Source organism: Gymnoscopelus braueri (genome assembly GCF_963280865.1).
Source record: "Gymnoscopelus braueri genome assembly, chromosome: 22".
Classification (NCBI taxonomy): Eukaryota; Metazoa; Chordata; class Actinopteri; order Myctophiformes; family Myctophidae; genus Gymnoscopelus; species Gymnoscopelus braueri.
The window spans coordinates 34,720,056-34,735,441 of record NC_137624.1 but is presented as its reverse complement, the minus strand read 5'-3'; the positions used below and the strand labels follow the sequence as shown (position 1 = coordinate 34,735,441).

Genomic DNA, 15,386 nt, shown 5'->3' with positions numbered 1-15,386 from the left:
CTAGTAACTAAGGTTTTCAAGTAAATGTAGTGGAGTAAAATTACAATATAAGTACAATATTTGCCTCTGAGATGTAGTGGAGTAGAAGTAAAAGTATTGGAAATTGGAAATACTCAAGTAAAGTACAAATACCTCAAAATTGTACTTAAGTACAGTACTTGAGTAAATGTACTTAGATACTTTCCACCACTGGCTGTAGTCAAGTGGAATGACTGTCATTGTCCCAAAAATATCAGTGTCTTAAAACACTGGTGACAGTATATCATATTTGTACATTTTACTGTAAATTCCTACCCAAGAGTTATTTCAGTTCAACTCACTGCAGCTAAATGATGATAGTCTTTGAGAACCTGTTGTGTGTGAGCCAGCTATCTGTAATGACTATCTGATACCTGTGTGGACAGGCATGCTTAGCATCACTGGCATTCCTCCTGGAGAAGCCTAGATCTGACACAAACACACATACAGTACACACACACACACACACACACACACACACACACACACACACACACACACACACACACACACACACACACACACCCACACCCACACCCACACCCACACCCACCCACACACACACACACACACACACACACACACACACACATCTGATGCCATTACTGCGTGCCAGGGTATAAACAAAACATGACACAGACTTCCAGAGAGAGAGAGAGAGAGAGAGAGAGAGAGAGAGAGAGGGAGGGGGAGAGGGGGAGAGGGGGAGAGAGAGAGAGAGAGAGAGAGAGAGAGAGAGAGAGAGAGAGAGAGAGATTGATCACAGACTCTGATAAGATCAGAGGATTTTGTCCAGAACACTGTGCCAGTGGGAAAACCAGAAATGGACAAAGAACAAAGTTGGATTAGACTCGTCGTCCAATGTATAAAATGACTTAGATTCAAGAGTCAAAGGGGTTTATTTAGTGTCTCACTCGTACAAGCAGAGAAAATGTTGGTGTCAGCAGCAGCAATGGGGATTGTACTGTATAGAATAGGACAGACAGAATAATTTAACAACCAGATATATAGAATAAATATTAAAAAGTACAGTACAAGTACAGTACAAGACTACCAGTACATCTGCAAAGCACAATATGTGCAGGAGGTTTTGTCCCAAAAAAAGGAGAAACAAGGTTGGTGTGTATGATTGATTGAATTTTGATTGATTGAATACTTTATTTGCTGTTTGCAGGAAAAAAAAACACATGAAAGTGCAGTTCAATACAAGGTCAGCTAGGAGGATTTAAAACCCAAGAAAGCCTATGGCTCGTTTCTTTTGGGGTCGTTTGCAATTCATAGACATTTAATGACAGACAGATATACACTACTATACAGTAAAACATCATAAAAACAGTTTGAAAACAGAAAAACTAAAAGTAAGTACATTATGCTCTGTAGTTTACAGATTGAAGGCATTTGTAGTTTTTTGCTTTTGTTCTTGTTGTCCTTTGTTCAGGGCTCTGATGGCCTCAGGGACTCTTGCTGAGTGTCTTTGTGGTGAACCTGTCCAGTGTCCACATCGGCACAACGTACTAATTAAAGTACTAATTGATTGATATAAGGGCATGGATGATATGGAGTGATGCTTTCTCCCTTGATCATGTAGACTCCAGTGTCATATCGTCTCTGTCGGGTAGAAACCTGTCCAAAACAGTTACTTTTCACGATTCAAACTCCAAAACAGCTAAAGTAGCAGATATACAGGCTCAAAACGCGTCGCTTCGCGTCGCGTTTCGAGCTTGTAGATCTGCTACTTTTGATGCTTTTGTGTGACTGTGTTGTAGTATGATCACTTTTGCGAAAAAAACACAAAAAAGTTAGAAGATACACGGGCAACTGGCGGCCCGGGGGCCACATGCGGCCCCCACCTTCACTTATTGCGGCCCGCAGCTTAATAAAGGAATACTGATATATTATTGATTTCACTTGTTACAATTCCAAACATGCAAACATGACCCGCTTTAATTACTAAATCTATATTAGTAGCTTAATGACTAGTATTAAAATTATATTGTCTTTTTTATGTCCAATGTATTTGTATTGAAGTTCATAAAATGTATATAAGTATAACTAAATGCATTTGAAATTAAATAAAAATGTTACTTTTCAGGATTCCAATTCAAAAATAGCACAGAAAAATCTGGATTCCAATTGAAAAATGGCAAAAAAAAATAGCAGATCTGCAAGCTCAAAACTTTGAGCTTGTAGATCGGCTATTTTTGCTACTTTTGTGTGAATGGTGAAAAAAGTTACAATTCAGAGAGACAGTATTATGCAATATGGCCCTCTGTAGTGAAAAATATTTGATTAACCCATTAAGACCTGGAACTGTGTCATTTTTAGTTTTGAGCTAAAAAGCTTTATTTTCCATTTTGGCTATTCAAAAATAGCAGATATACAAGCTCATAGCACGGCACCGAGTGCCGCGCTACGAGCTTGTAGATCTGCTATTTTTGAAAAATCGGGAAAATGTGTGCAAATCTTTGAATACATATATTTTTAAAGCGAATATTTTTAACTCAAATCTTTGCTTCTGGGGGGTCCCTGGAACAAAATATTTTTATGGGGGTCCGCGGCCAAATACATATCATTTTGGGGGTCCTTGACATGAAAAAGTTTGAGAACCACTGATATAGAAACATACGTTTTTCAGAAAACTGTTGAGATTTAGGAGACATGTAGAATCGGCTTCAGGTCTTAAAGGGTTAAGTTGTTGTTGTTGCATTCTACTTATTCTCATCAATCTTTCCATGTGTGTGTGTGTGTGTGTGTGTGTGCAGACTCTCCTCCAGAGCGGGCGGGCCGGCGGCGCAGCATGCCAGGCAGCTCGTCGGATAAGACCACCGCGGCCAACATGGAGTCCGTGTCCTCCTCCTCCTCCACGCCGTTCAGAGTCACCGTGAGTACTGTGAGTGTGCTGCCTGTATCGTACTGTATACCGTCAGTGGTGGAAAGTAACTAAGTACATTTACTTGAGTACTGTTGGTACTCAAGTACAATTTTGAGGTATTTGTACTTTACTTGAGTATTTCCAATTTCCAATATTTTTTATTTCTACTCCACTACTCATCTCAGAGGCAAATATTGTACTTTTACTCCACTACATTTATTTGAAAACTTTGTAGATTTGGATTATTATTACAAAACACACATTACCCACTTCAGCCCTATATACATTTCGGTCATTTGAAAATAGCCGATCTACAAGCTCACAATGCGTCGCGAGCTTGTAGATGTGCTATTTTCACAGGGCCGGCCGCTGCTATAAGCAATATAAGCGGTCGCTTAGGGCCACAACCACTAGGGGGGCCACAACCACTAGGGGGGCCACACACAAAAAAAAAATACTTTCATATTGTAATTATGTCATGTATCTCCTATCCAACAACTAGCGTTATTATTTTAGTATGCAATAAAAATGACATCATGATTTTATAATGGGGGTGTTTGGGAGGGGGCCACCCCAAAAAATCTTGCCTAGGGCCACGAAAATCCTAGGGCCAGCCCTGTTTTTTCAAATGATTTTTATACATCTTACAGGGACATTCATTCTGCATAATGAGTACTTTCTACTTTTGGTACTTTAAGTACATTTTGATACCAATACTTTTGTACTTTTACTCAAGTAAATTTTGAATGCCGGACTCTTCTTGTAACAGAGGATTTCTACATTGCAGTATTGATACTTTTACTAACAAATTTGAGTACCTTTTCCACCACTGTGCCCAGCCCTAGGGTCTTCCCCACGTGTGCGTGCGTGCGTGCGTGCGTGCCAAAAACATATATAAGAAGAAGTTCATCGTAACATCACAATTCGACAGCTGTAAAAGAAGTGAGACTATTTTCCGTACAAGCTTCCAACCAATTGCAATTTCAAAAGATAATTACAAGAAAGGAAAATGAAGGAAAAACTAAACAACTGCTGACATGTTTTTTTTTTTTTACAATTGAGCTAATAGAGCCTGCCTGCTTGCTCAGGGGATAAATCGAATCTTGACCACCAGGTCAAAATTTCGTGTCAGATCCTGTGCCTCAGTCTCTTATGCAAGTACTGTATAAGAGACATCACTTAGCAACAGATATCAAAGATGTATTAAATGTGTGGGAATGGAGGATAAACCAGATCACTTTAACACACATGCCCCTGCCTGCCTATCTCGGTGCTGAGCCAACGGTAAAGCTACAGTACAGTGAATTAATTTAGTAAAAGGAATAAGGCTCACAGCTCACTGTTTAATGCTTCATATCAGAACAGTCCTTATTAGCTACGTTTCAATGCTCACGGATCTTCTGCAAGTTAAAAAAATATATATATATTTTTAGTCTTTTTTAATTTGGGATATGGATTAAAAAGTGAGCTTTTGGGAATTGGGAATGGAGTATATTGTCTCTTTTGGGTGGAAACTCTCAAAACTGTTACTTTTCAGGATTCAAATTCAAAAATAGCAAAAGTAGTACTACTTTTGATGCTTTCTCTCTCTCAGCTAAGGGGGTCCTTGGCCTGAACAACGTTGAAGACCCCTCAACAAAAGCAGACACGCACTTTATTCACCCTCACTAACACCTGTATACGCTAGGGGTGGGACGATATATCGATATATCGATATATCGCGATACTTTCTCCCGCGATAAATAATCGATATCCTGCCGAAAAATATCGATATTAATTTTATTTTTTTTAAGTTTATGATACGTTGTTTTTCCTACTCTGTATTTGTGTAATGATGATTTTGAACTGTTTGGTGCTATTTTATGTGTTTATGAATTGAATACAAGGACTATTGTGATATATCGTTGGTGAATTTTCATGCAATATATCGTGATATCGCAATGTATCGATATTTTCAGATATCGTGATATATCGTTGGTGAAATTTCTTGCAATATATATCGAATATCGTGATATCGCAATATATCGAACATCGTCGAATATCGTGATATGTATTGTTATCGTGGGCCTAATATCGTGATATATATCGTATCGTGAGGTACCCATATCGTCCCACCCCTAGTATACGCCCACGAACACTCATGCTTTTATTCACACAAAAATAGCCGATCTACAAGTTCATAGATCGTCACCTGCCCACAACTGAATATAATTCTGTCCTCAACTCGCACAGCAACTCTGTCTGTCTGTCTGTCTGTCTGTCTGTCTGTCTGTCTGTCTGTCTGTCTGTCTGTCTGTCTGTCTGTCTGTCTGTCTGTCTGTCTGTCTGTCTGTCTGTCTGTCACCTGGCTCTCTTTTTCCAACCCAGTCAGCTTTATGCCCGTCATGTTTTATTCAATACATATAAACAGTCAATTAACCCATTAAGACCGGGAACGCATCTGTGTCATTTTAGGATTTCTTTGGCTATTAAAAAATAGCAGATCTACAAGCTCAGAGTGCCGCGCTATGAGCTTGTAGATCTTACATTTTTTTGAAAAATCACGAAAATGTGTGCAAATCTTTGAATATATATATTTTTTTGAAGCGAAATGTTTTAATTCAAATCTTTAAAAATGTCTTCTAAATCCTAACAGTTTTTTTTAAACAAACTTGTTGTTGCTATAATCAGTGGTTCTCACACTTTCTTCATGTCAAGGACCCCCAAAATTATATGTATTTGGCCGCAGACCCCCATCTCAAAATATTTTGTTCCAGGGACCCTCCAGAATTAAAGATTTGAGTTAAAAATGTTCGCTTTAATTTTTTTTTCTCAAAAATAGTCAAAGAAATCTTAAAATGACACAGTAGGCCTATGCGTTCCCGGTCTCAATGGATTAATGAAGCGAAAAATTCTGCCGTGAGTCATCAATTTATAGCTAATTAGCAATTAGCGGTACACATTTCCATCAATAACTAATGAGAGGGGAGATGAAGGCCTGGCGGTGAACTGTAAACACTCATAGTCATTTTCATTACCAAGAAAATGCCACGAGCCTCTGAGAAGAAAATGACAATAATGGAAGAAGAAGAAGTTCTCCAATGTTGGGCTTAACCCACTTAAAACTGTGTCATTTTAGATTTGTTGGCTATATTCAAAAACAGCAGATATACAAGCTCACGGCGTGTCACGTTGTGCCCCGCTGCAAGCTTGTACATGTGCTATGTATACTATATAATATATATCTTATACATCTTGAAAGTATGAGAACTACTGATTTAGAAGGCATTTGTAGAATCGGCCTCAGGTCTTAATGGGTTAAAGTCAGTGATTCTCAACTTGGTGGGCCGTGAGGATATTACAAGTGGGCCCCCAAATAATTGGCGAAACCCTACGATTTTTATGACAAATATATCATTAATATAAAAAGACTTTTTTTTCTCTTCATAGCCTATATATAGTACACACCTTAAAGGAGAGATTCGGACATTTTAAGTGTTATCTTTGATGTGTCGCTAATCACTTACCAACATTGAAAGGGACGTTGAGTTATTCCAGAGAGTCCCCTGTCGTTCAGTCTGGCGACCCCCTCCGTTGGCATAATGGGAGCCTGTGTAAGAGTGAAAATCGTCTATTATAACCGATGCAAAGTCTGCAAAGCAAGAGTCTCATGATACTCAAACATGCACTGAATGTCGCGAACGAGCTATCGTTCGTGCAGAACGAGATGACGCTGGTTGCTTGTTTCTTCCACAGACGCCAGGTTCTGCTAGAAAAAACTAACTTTGCATCGGTTATAATAGACGATTTTCACTCTTACACGGGCTCCCATTATGCCAACGGAGGGGGTCGCCAGACTGGACGACAGGGGACTCTCTGGAATAACTCAACGTCCCTTTCAATGTTGGTAAGTGATTAGCGACACATCAAAGATAACACTTAAAATGTCCGGATCTCTCCTTTAACCCAGGGGTGGACAACTTTGATGATGGAGAGGGCCACTATATTTCCACACTCACTCCAGAGGGCCACATTTCATATACTGTTGGGTAGACAGACACCTCTTATCTCCGTATTTTAACTTTTTTCGTAATGCCTTACTTTGCCATTCTATGTAGCAAAAAAAAGTTTTTTTGCTACTTTTGAATTGGAATCCTGATTTCTTTTTTTTGCTATTTTTTTATTGGAATCCTGAAAAGTAAAATTTGTATTTAATTTCAAATGCATTTAGTAATACAAATACATTGGACATAAAAAAGACGATAGAATTGTAATACTAGTCATTAAGCTAATAATATAGACTGAAGTAATTAAAGCGGTAATTATATCAGTATTCCGATATTAACCTGCGGGCCACATTAAGTGAAGGTGGGGGCCGCATGTGGCCCCCCCGGCCGCCAGTTGCCCATGTAATGTATGCCTTAACCACTAGGCCATCGGCGCCCCTTAAGCCCTATTTTATACTTTGGTTAATTGAAAATAGCAGGTCTACAGTGAGCTTGTAGATTTGCTATAAAATAAAACAAATGAATAAAATAGAGTTAACCCATTAAAACCAGGAATTAAGCATCTGTGTAATTTTTGTCAGTTGAGTAATTGTGCGTGTGTGTTACTTTTACGCCGCTGGAAAAAATCAATCAACCCCAGCCTTCTGTACAGATCCTTTCCTTTCAGAAGTCTTTATATTCTTTTTAGGAAACTTATAGAAGCAATTATAAGCCTTTGAAGGCTCGATGCTCTTACGTAAAAGACGACCACGCTCTCTTTCTCTCCCTTCCACTTTTCATCAATCTAAAAACACGCTCAATCTCCGGCGCTCACACTTCAGAGGGGAAGGGTATACCTCCTATCTACTGCAACTATAAAAATAATTGCTGTGACTCGTGCACTCGTTAAAAAAAGAAAGAAAGAAAGAGAGAGAGAGAGAGAGAGGCAAATAAAAGGAAATGTATTAATGCCAGAACAGCACACTGGACCTCCCATAGAGTGAAAATAAAGTGTCTCTTTATGAGTTAAGTTATGAGTTTTCAGGAGGAGCCAACATGTGCACACAGTAAAAACAAATAATCCTCAGTGTTAACTACTGCAGTTGTAACTCAAGAGTGTGCCAAATGTAACCAAGTAGGCTACTGTACGCTTTCTGAGTTAAATTAACACTGTTTTTGTTTTTGTGTATAACAGGCTCATAAAGCTACTGTTGAATAATGAATAGATGTTTTTCACTGTAGCCATAATGACATATTATTTGAGACGCGTACTATGGGTACTTATTGGGGTTGTGACCAAATCTGCCAATTGTCTTATAGGTGTGAAGAGAGTAGGCTTCATCGTTCATTTTTCAAGCTCCCCGAGCCGCAAAAAGGAGCCAAATTCAAGCAAAAAGCACCTTTGTTTGCACCCCTAACACACACACACACACACACACACACACACACACACACACACACACACACACACTTGACATCGATTCCCTTCCTCTCTTTTCATACGTACAAGGGCATGACGTCACTGAGGATTTTGTAATGTTAATTCCTCCAACATCTTTCCAGTGACACAATGCGTCACTATAACACTACAAAAACTAAAAGGCTTGCATTGGTGCTTCAACTGCTACTCGATTCAGGGATTTGTAGAGCAGTGGTTCCCCCAGAGTGAGTGTCGAAGTGTCCTTGAGCAAGACACTGAACCCCTAATTGCTCCCGATGAGCAGGTTGGTGCCTTGCATGGTTTCCTCCGCCATCGGTGTGTGAATGGGTGAATGTAATGTACAATCTATGTAAAGCGCTTTGGATAAAACCGCTATATAAATGCACCATTTACCATTTACAACCTTCATTAGTATCACTGGTAACACCTGAAAGAAAAGTAACATCACACAACTATTTATGTCAGTACGGTTGTCGTGGAAAGGTCTATTGTGAGGAGTCTGGACTTTGAAGTAAACTGAAGCGAAACGCTGTTCGTCCGTGTGATTGCATCTCGGATCGGCATTTCGGCGAACGGACAGGTATTGAGTCCAGGTGAAAAATTTAGCTTTTTATATGACACAATGCGGCAAAGAAGAAGAATATGCTATTGATTAAAGTGTCAACGGTGTTGTACTCTTCGGGGAGAAGGATAGAAAGGGTATACGGAAGAAAAGTGATTGGATGACGTCGTTGTCTGAATCACATGAGTTACATGACTTACATCCATGTCCTGGTAAGAATCAAGGACATGTTGCACACAAGGATAGCATTCACCATAGCGTGTAATGCAGGGTGAGGGTAGGGCTGTCACGACTGCAAATTTAATTTGACGATTAATTATCACTCAAATAATTGCGATTAACGATTTAATTGTGTTTCTGTCGTTGAAAATTAATGGAACATTATGAATAAAAATTACAGTTCTTTTAGCTTTCGGAAACAAAAAGTTGCACAGGGCAGATATGACAAATAACACATATTTAATTACTTTATACTTAAAAATAATCATTAATAGTGGAAATAGCCGATCTATACGTTTTGAGCTTATAGATCGGCTATTTCCACTATTAATGACATTTTTTTTTTAATATATGACATTTTTTTACATGAATTGATTATGACGATTATGACGATTATGCAAAAATAATTGCGATTATATGAAATAAGTGCGATTAGACGATGATGTAATAATTGTGACAGGCCTAGGTGAGGGGTCTTCAGCGTTTTTCAGCCCAGGGACCCCTTAGCTGAGAGAGAGATGAAGCAGGACCCCGGCCCTCACTTCATATTGTATAAAATTGTGTTGCAGATTAAACTTTTTCATAGATTTCATAGATATCTTCATAGACTTATATTTGAAAGCACCATCATCAGACCTTTAACCACTTAAACACTCCATCACTTGGAAATCTTGACTTTTGGCTCTGTACTTGGTTATTTTTTCCCCCTATACGTATCTTCACCAAAAACAGCCGATCTACAAGCTCACAACAAGCTACTGTACAAGCTTGTAGATCAGCCATTTTCAGCAAATGATGAAGTTTAACGTAAGGTTAATGTAAAGTAAGTAACACTGAGGACCCCCTGTTGAAGACCCATGGGTGTAATGTATTGTTTTTTCTCTTGCACTTGCCCTCACACTGCCCTCCGCTGGTCGCTGATGGTACTTCAGCAACCCACAGCAACGTTATCCTTTCATACTAACATTGTTATCACAGAATATGTTGTTGCACACCCTGGATACAAAGAGATAGTGTGTAAACGTTACTTATGTTAACGCTGTCTTCCTCTTGAGTTTAATGGCGATATCAACTCTAAGTTGTTTTATCAGAAGCCGACAAAGAGACAAATAATGTGATCAATTGAGAAACCGGAGATAAGTGTGAACAAGCTGGCATTACAGTCAGACAGCTAAACGGTACATGGTGCCACGTCATGGTCCATATCGCTTTACAGTGTGCGTTACATTCACCCATTCACATTCACATGTGTTCTTGCTCAAGGACACGAGGAGACGGGGGGGGGGGGGGGGGGGTTGAATCACAGGAGCCGTCTGATTCTAAGACGGCCGCTCTACCTCTCCTGAGCCAGTGCTGCCCCTAAGATAGATACATAAATAGAAATGATTGATGTTTTTATGCATATACATGAGTATAATCGTCATTGTCGGGGGGGAAACCTCATATGTCCAAAACTGTTACTTCTCATGATTCAAATAAAAAAAACAGCAAAAGTAGCAGATCTACAAGCTCTAAATCGCGCTTTGCGACTGCGTTGTGAGCTTTGTCAAATCTGCTATTTTCTGTGAAAGCCTTCCCCAAACCCCGCTGGGGTTAAAGTGGTTAATTTAAAGGGGGGAAAACACCCGAAACGCTTCGGTGCCGCGCTATGAGCTTGTATATCTGCTATTTTTGAATAGCCAAAGAAATCTTAAAAATGACACACATGCGTTACTGACTCATAGACAGACATATACAGCCTGACGTGAAAATGGAAGCGTAGAGTACTAGTAGTTCTCCCCCTGCTGACAAGCTTTGTCTAGAGAGAGAAATCTGAGTGAAATCTTAAGTATCCCTCCCAGGCTTTGAGCTAAATCTGTCACAATGGCTCTCTCCACTTAACGGGGAGAGCAAGTCCTAGGTCTGCACCACACGCACACACGCACACATGCACACACGCGCACGCACACGTGCGCACTCAAACATTTGGATATTTCTCACCACAAGTAGACTATAGTAATACATGTTTACACGCACACGCGCACGTGCACGTGCACGTGCACACTCACTTTTCCTCTCTCGGTGCACATGCAGCAGTCACGAAGTTCCCCACAGTCAAAAAGAAGACATCTCTCTCAGTCATTTTCAAAAACCCACACGCACTGTAAAAAAAAAGTTATATAAGACAGTGAACTGCAGAGGAAAAACTCAAACAAACCTAATCCAGCGTGTTTGCATTGTCCCTGCCTGGTCCCTGTAAACAACACAAAGCCTGGTGACTGATTGCACTTCGCTGACAGAATTGCTTCTTAATTGGGTTCTTAGCTTCTCCTCCAACGTCTGCCTCCCTCCATCCTTCCCTCCATCCTTCCCTCCATCCCTCCCTCCATCCCTCCTTCCATCCTTCCAAAGGCAACAGTGGTAGTAGGGCCTATACCCACTCAGTTAAAAGTATTTAACTCTCACACTTCTCACTTTAGGATTTTTGCAGTGTAGAAGCAGGTGTTCTAATTGCTGGATGAAATGAAGAAAGAAAGGAGGGGAAAAAAACAGCGTTGGAATACAACCGTCCTTGTCGTTCTGATGTAATGGACTTGGACAGTTTTAGAATACAATCTGGAAACTGCATTTTTGTGTGCTCACTGCTCACACACACACACACACACACACACACACACACACACACACACACACACACACACACACACACACACACACACACACACACACACACACACACACACACACACACACACACACACACACACACACACACACACACACACACTTGAAGGTAAACATAAAAGTAAAAGAAAGGTTTAAAAATAAATAAACATCAATTGCAGCCGCTGTTTGCACACATGGCACATAGCTGATAATTCTCATTGGAGTGATTCCATCCCAGGACTGTACCACCCTGTGTGTGTGTGTGTGTGTGTGTGTGTGTGTGCGTGTGCGTGTGCGTGTGCGCGTGTGCGTGTGTGCGCGTGCGCGTGCGCGTGCATGCACATAGGAAGGGGGGAGGGGTCTATACAGTGGATGGAACCATCCCAGCCCCTCTCCCTCCTCTCCTAATTACCTGGCTGTCAGTCACGGCAATGCAAGCTAATTAAGGAGCTTATGTAAATGTGCATGTTGACATGTGATGTTGTAGTGCATCCTGGATGTAAATAAGCCTCATCATCACGCTCCACTTTGGATTGCTATAGCTGCTTGACACATGACAGAGACACACACAATTCATCATGGAAGCAACGCAAAGAACACTATACAGCTCATTTGGTGTGCAACAGTTAATTAGATAATTGGGGCGCAATTCCTTTAAAATAGCGGTTCAAAGTGGCTGTGGTTTTTTTTTTTATAAATAATGAATAGCATTAACAAGAACTTGTTACTAAATAATAACCACATTGAATCCACTGGAACACAGCTTTTTTTTTTTTTTTTCCTGAAAAGTAATGGTTTTGGACATACAGGGTTTCCAGACGACAGTGGCGATATCAAAGCAACGTCAGAATATTGCGCATGTAGAGTGCGGTTTCAATTAACCCATTAAGACCTGAGGCCGATTCTACCAAATGTCTTCTAAATCCTAACAGTTTTTTGGAGAAAAAAAACGTATGTTACTACATCGGTGGTTCTCAAACTTGTTCATGTCAAGAACCCCCAAAATAATATGTATTTGGCCACGGACCCCCATTTCAAAACATTTTGTTCCAGGGACCCACAGAAGCAAAAAGAATTGAGTTGAAAAATGTATATATATTCAAAGATTTGCACACATTTTGAAGATTAAAAAAAATAGCCCAAAAAAAGAAAAATGACACAGATTTGTTCCCGGTCTTAATGGGTTAACCCGGCCCTCTGAGTGAATCCATGGCCTCCAGTCAGTCCATTGATGTTTCTATTACCCATGTATTTCATCACAATGACAAGAGGTATGGTAGCATTTTGTTGGATGTCGATTTTCATCGTGTATAGGCTACGTCAGAGCAGTGGTTCTCAAACGCTTCCATGTCAAGGACCACCAAATTGTACTCTCTCAAGTACTTCGTACTTGAAGACGGAAAGGGTCGAAACGTCATATCTGCTGTTTGTCGCAAAAAAATTACTTGGAGCATTCAAACGTGAGTTGCGAGCAGTGGTGGAAAGTAACTAAGTACATTTACTTAAGTACTGTACTTAAGTACAATTTTGAGGTATTTGTACTTTACTTGAGTATTTCCAATTTCCAATACTTTTACTTCTACTCCACTACATCTCAGAGGAAAATATTGTATTTTTACTCCACTTCATTTACTTGAAAACTTTAGTTACTAGTTACTTTTCAGATATAAACTATGATATACTGTAATGAAACATACATTAAAGGTAGGGTAAGTGATATTTTTTGCTTAAAACAAAAAGTATTTTGTTAAAAGGTTAAAGCACTATATTCTGATAGTAATCATTGCTATAGAGTGTTTGTTCAGTAAAAGGAGTCTCAATGTCTCTCCAGCTCTTTAATAAACAGAAAATACATTTTCCGGTAGGTGTCAAAATCTCAGCCAATCAGGAGAAAGTAGCCATTTTAAGCTTCAGTTTTATAGTGTTCCAGTTCCAATTTGTTCAGCTCATTTCTTAGTGTCATCACTTCCAATTTCACTTGTTTAATCTATATCCTGATTGAGTTCTCTATCCTGATTGGATAAAATTGGAAATGAAACTGAAACTGAAACGAAAATGCATTTTCTGTTTTATAAAGAGCTGGAGAGACAAGGAGACTCCTTTTACTGAACAAACACTATAGCAATGAGTACTATCAGAATATAGAGCTATTTAACACTTATTTTAACCAAAGAAAATCACTTACCCTACCTTTAGCCACTTTAGCCCTATTTTACACCTAGGCTATTTGAAAATAGCCGATCTACAAGCTCACAACGCGTCGCATCGCGAAGCGTTGTGAGCTTGTAGATCTGCTATTTTCAAACATTTTAGTACTTTTTTTTATATTGCAGTATTGGTACTTTTACTTAAGTAAAGAATTTGAGTACTTTTTCGAGCCCCCGCTTTGTTTTCATCATTCTGTTCTGTTGCAGTTTGTCTCAGCACCAATAAGAGACGGAGGATGTGAGTAATTTTTTTCTTTGTAAGAAAATGTCCACCCCTCTGTTTTATTATTATTTATTTTTTTACGAAACCTGCAGTAAGAGATGATTGTAGAGTGGGTCGGTGTGTTCAAGCTGTGAGGAAGAGAGTTCTTAGATGAACTCTGTTGATATGCAAGGATGTGAGGTGGGGCTGACAGTTGCTATGACAAAGCCTGATCTGAATACAAACCAGAACACTTCTATTATGAAACACTGTGGAGCCTGGGAGCGAAATGCATACCTCTACCATACCTGACCATGTCTCTCTCTCTCTCTCTCTCTCTCTCTCTCTCTCTCTCTCTCTCTCGCGCTCTCTCGCTCTCGCTCTCGCTCTCTCTTTCTCTCTCTCTAAAGTGGTTAATGTATGTTTTATAATGTAATAATGTATATCTGTAAACTAACTAGTGACTAAAGTTGTCAAATAATTGTAGTGGAGTAAAAGTACAATATTTGCCTGAGATGTAGTGGAGTAGAAGTAAAAGTATTGAACATTTGAAATACTCCAATAAAGTAAAAAATACCTCAAAATTGTACTTATGTACAGTACTAGTACATGTACTTAATTACTTTACACCACTCACCCACTCTCTGTCTCTCTCTTTCTCTCTCTCTCAAAAAAGGTGAAAAGCTCATCTACTATGTAAAGTTTAAGTCGTATCTGTCAGTGTTGGCTGATTATGCCCCAAAAAATGTATATAAAAAAATCTGTGAGATTGTATCACCACCATCATCAGGTATAGAATGTTTAAACAGTAATATTCAATACACTGAGTTTATAACATAATGACAGCTTCACTGATAGCAAGAGCAGTCCATCTCAAAGTTAGAAGACAGCCAGCCAGGACATTATGCTTAAACATAAACAATGATTAAATGGATGTATAATGGCGACAGATAAATCATTCCAGCCTGCAAGGAGCTTTAAACATAAATAAAGGCTTGTTTACCATATTTTGTTCTTGACATGGGGGACAGAAAAAAAACTAGAGCTGAGCAGAGTGTTTAACTTGATAATTAGTTGTCAAATGTACTAGATATTGTTGTAAGTAAGGACATTTAAATATATATTGGACTCTGTGCACATAGAGATTGAAGCCGTTGAAGTGTGTCAGCCATTGTACAGTGATGGGAGAGAAAAGGACACCCAAGGACAAATCTGCAGAGTCTATTATACAGTATATATGCCGTGTTAAGCGAA

At 39.4% G+C, this 15,386-nt stretch overlaps 1 protein-coding gene across 1 annotated transcript in view; it reads left to right on the top strand.

The window, feature by feature from the left end:
- LOC308078746 (disabled homolog 2-interacting protein-like) overlaps window positions 1-15,386 on the top strand; it is a 209,859-nt gene that overhangs the window by 30,137 nt on the left and 164,336 nt on the right. The window contains exon 2 of the mRNA XM_080420079.1: window positions 2,781-2,899. Coding sequence (XP_080276205.1) covers window positions 2,781-2,899 — 119 coding nt within the window. The remainder of the gene's footprint in view (window positions 1-2,780; window positions 2,900-15,386) is intronic.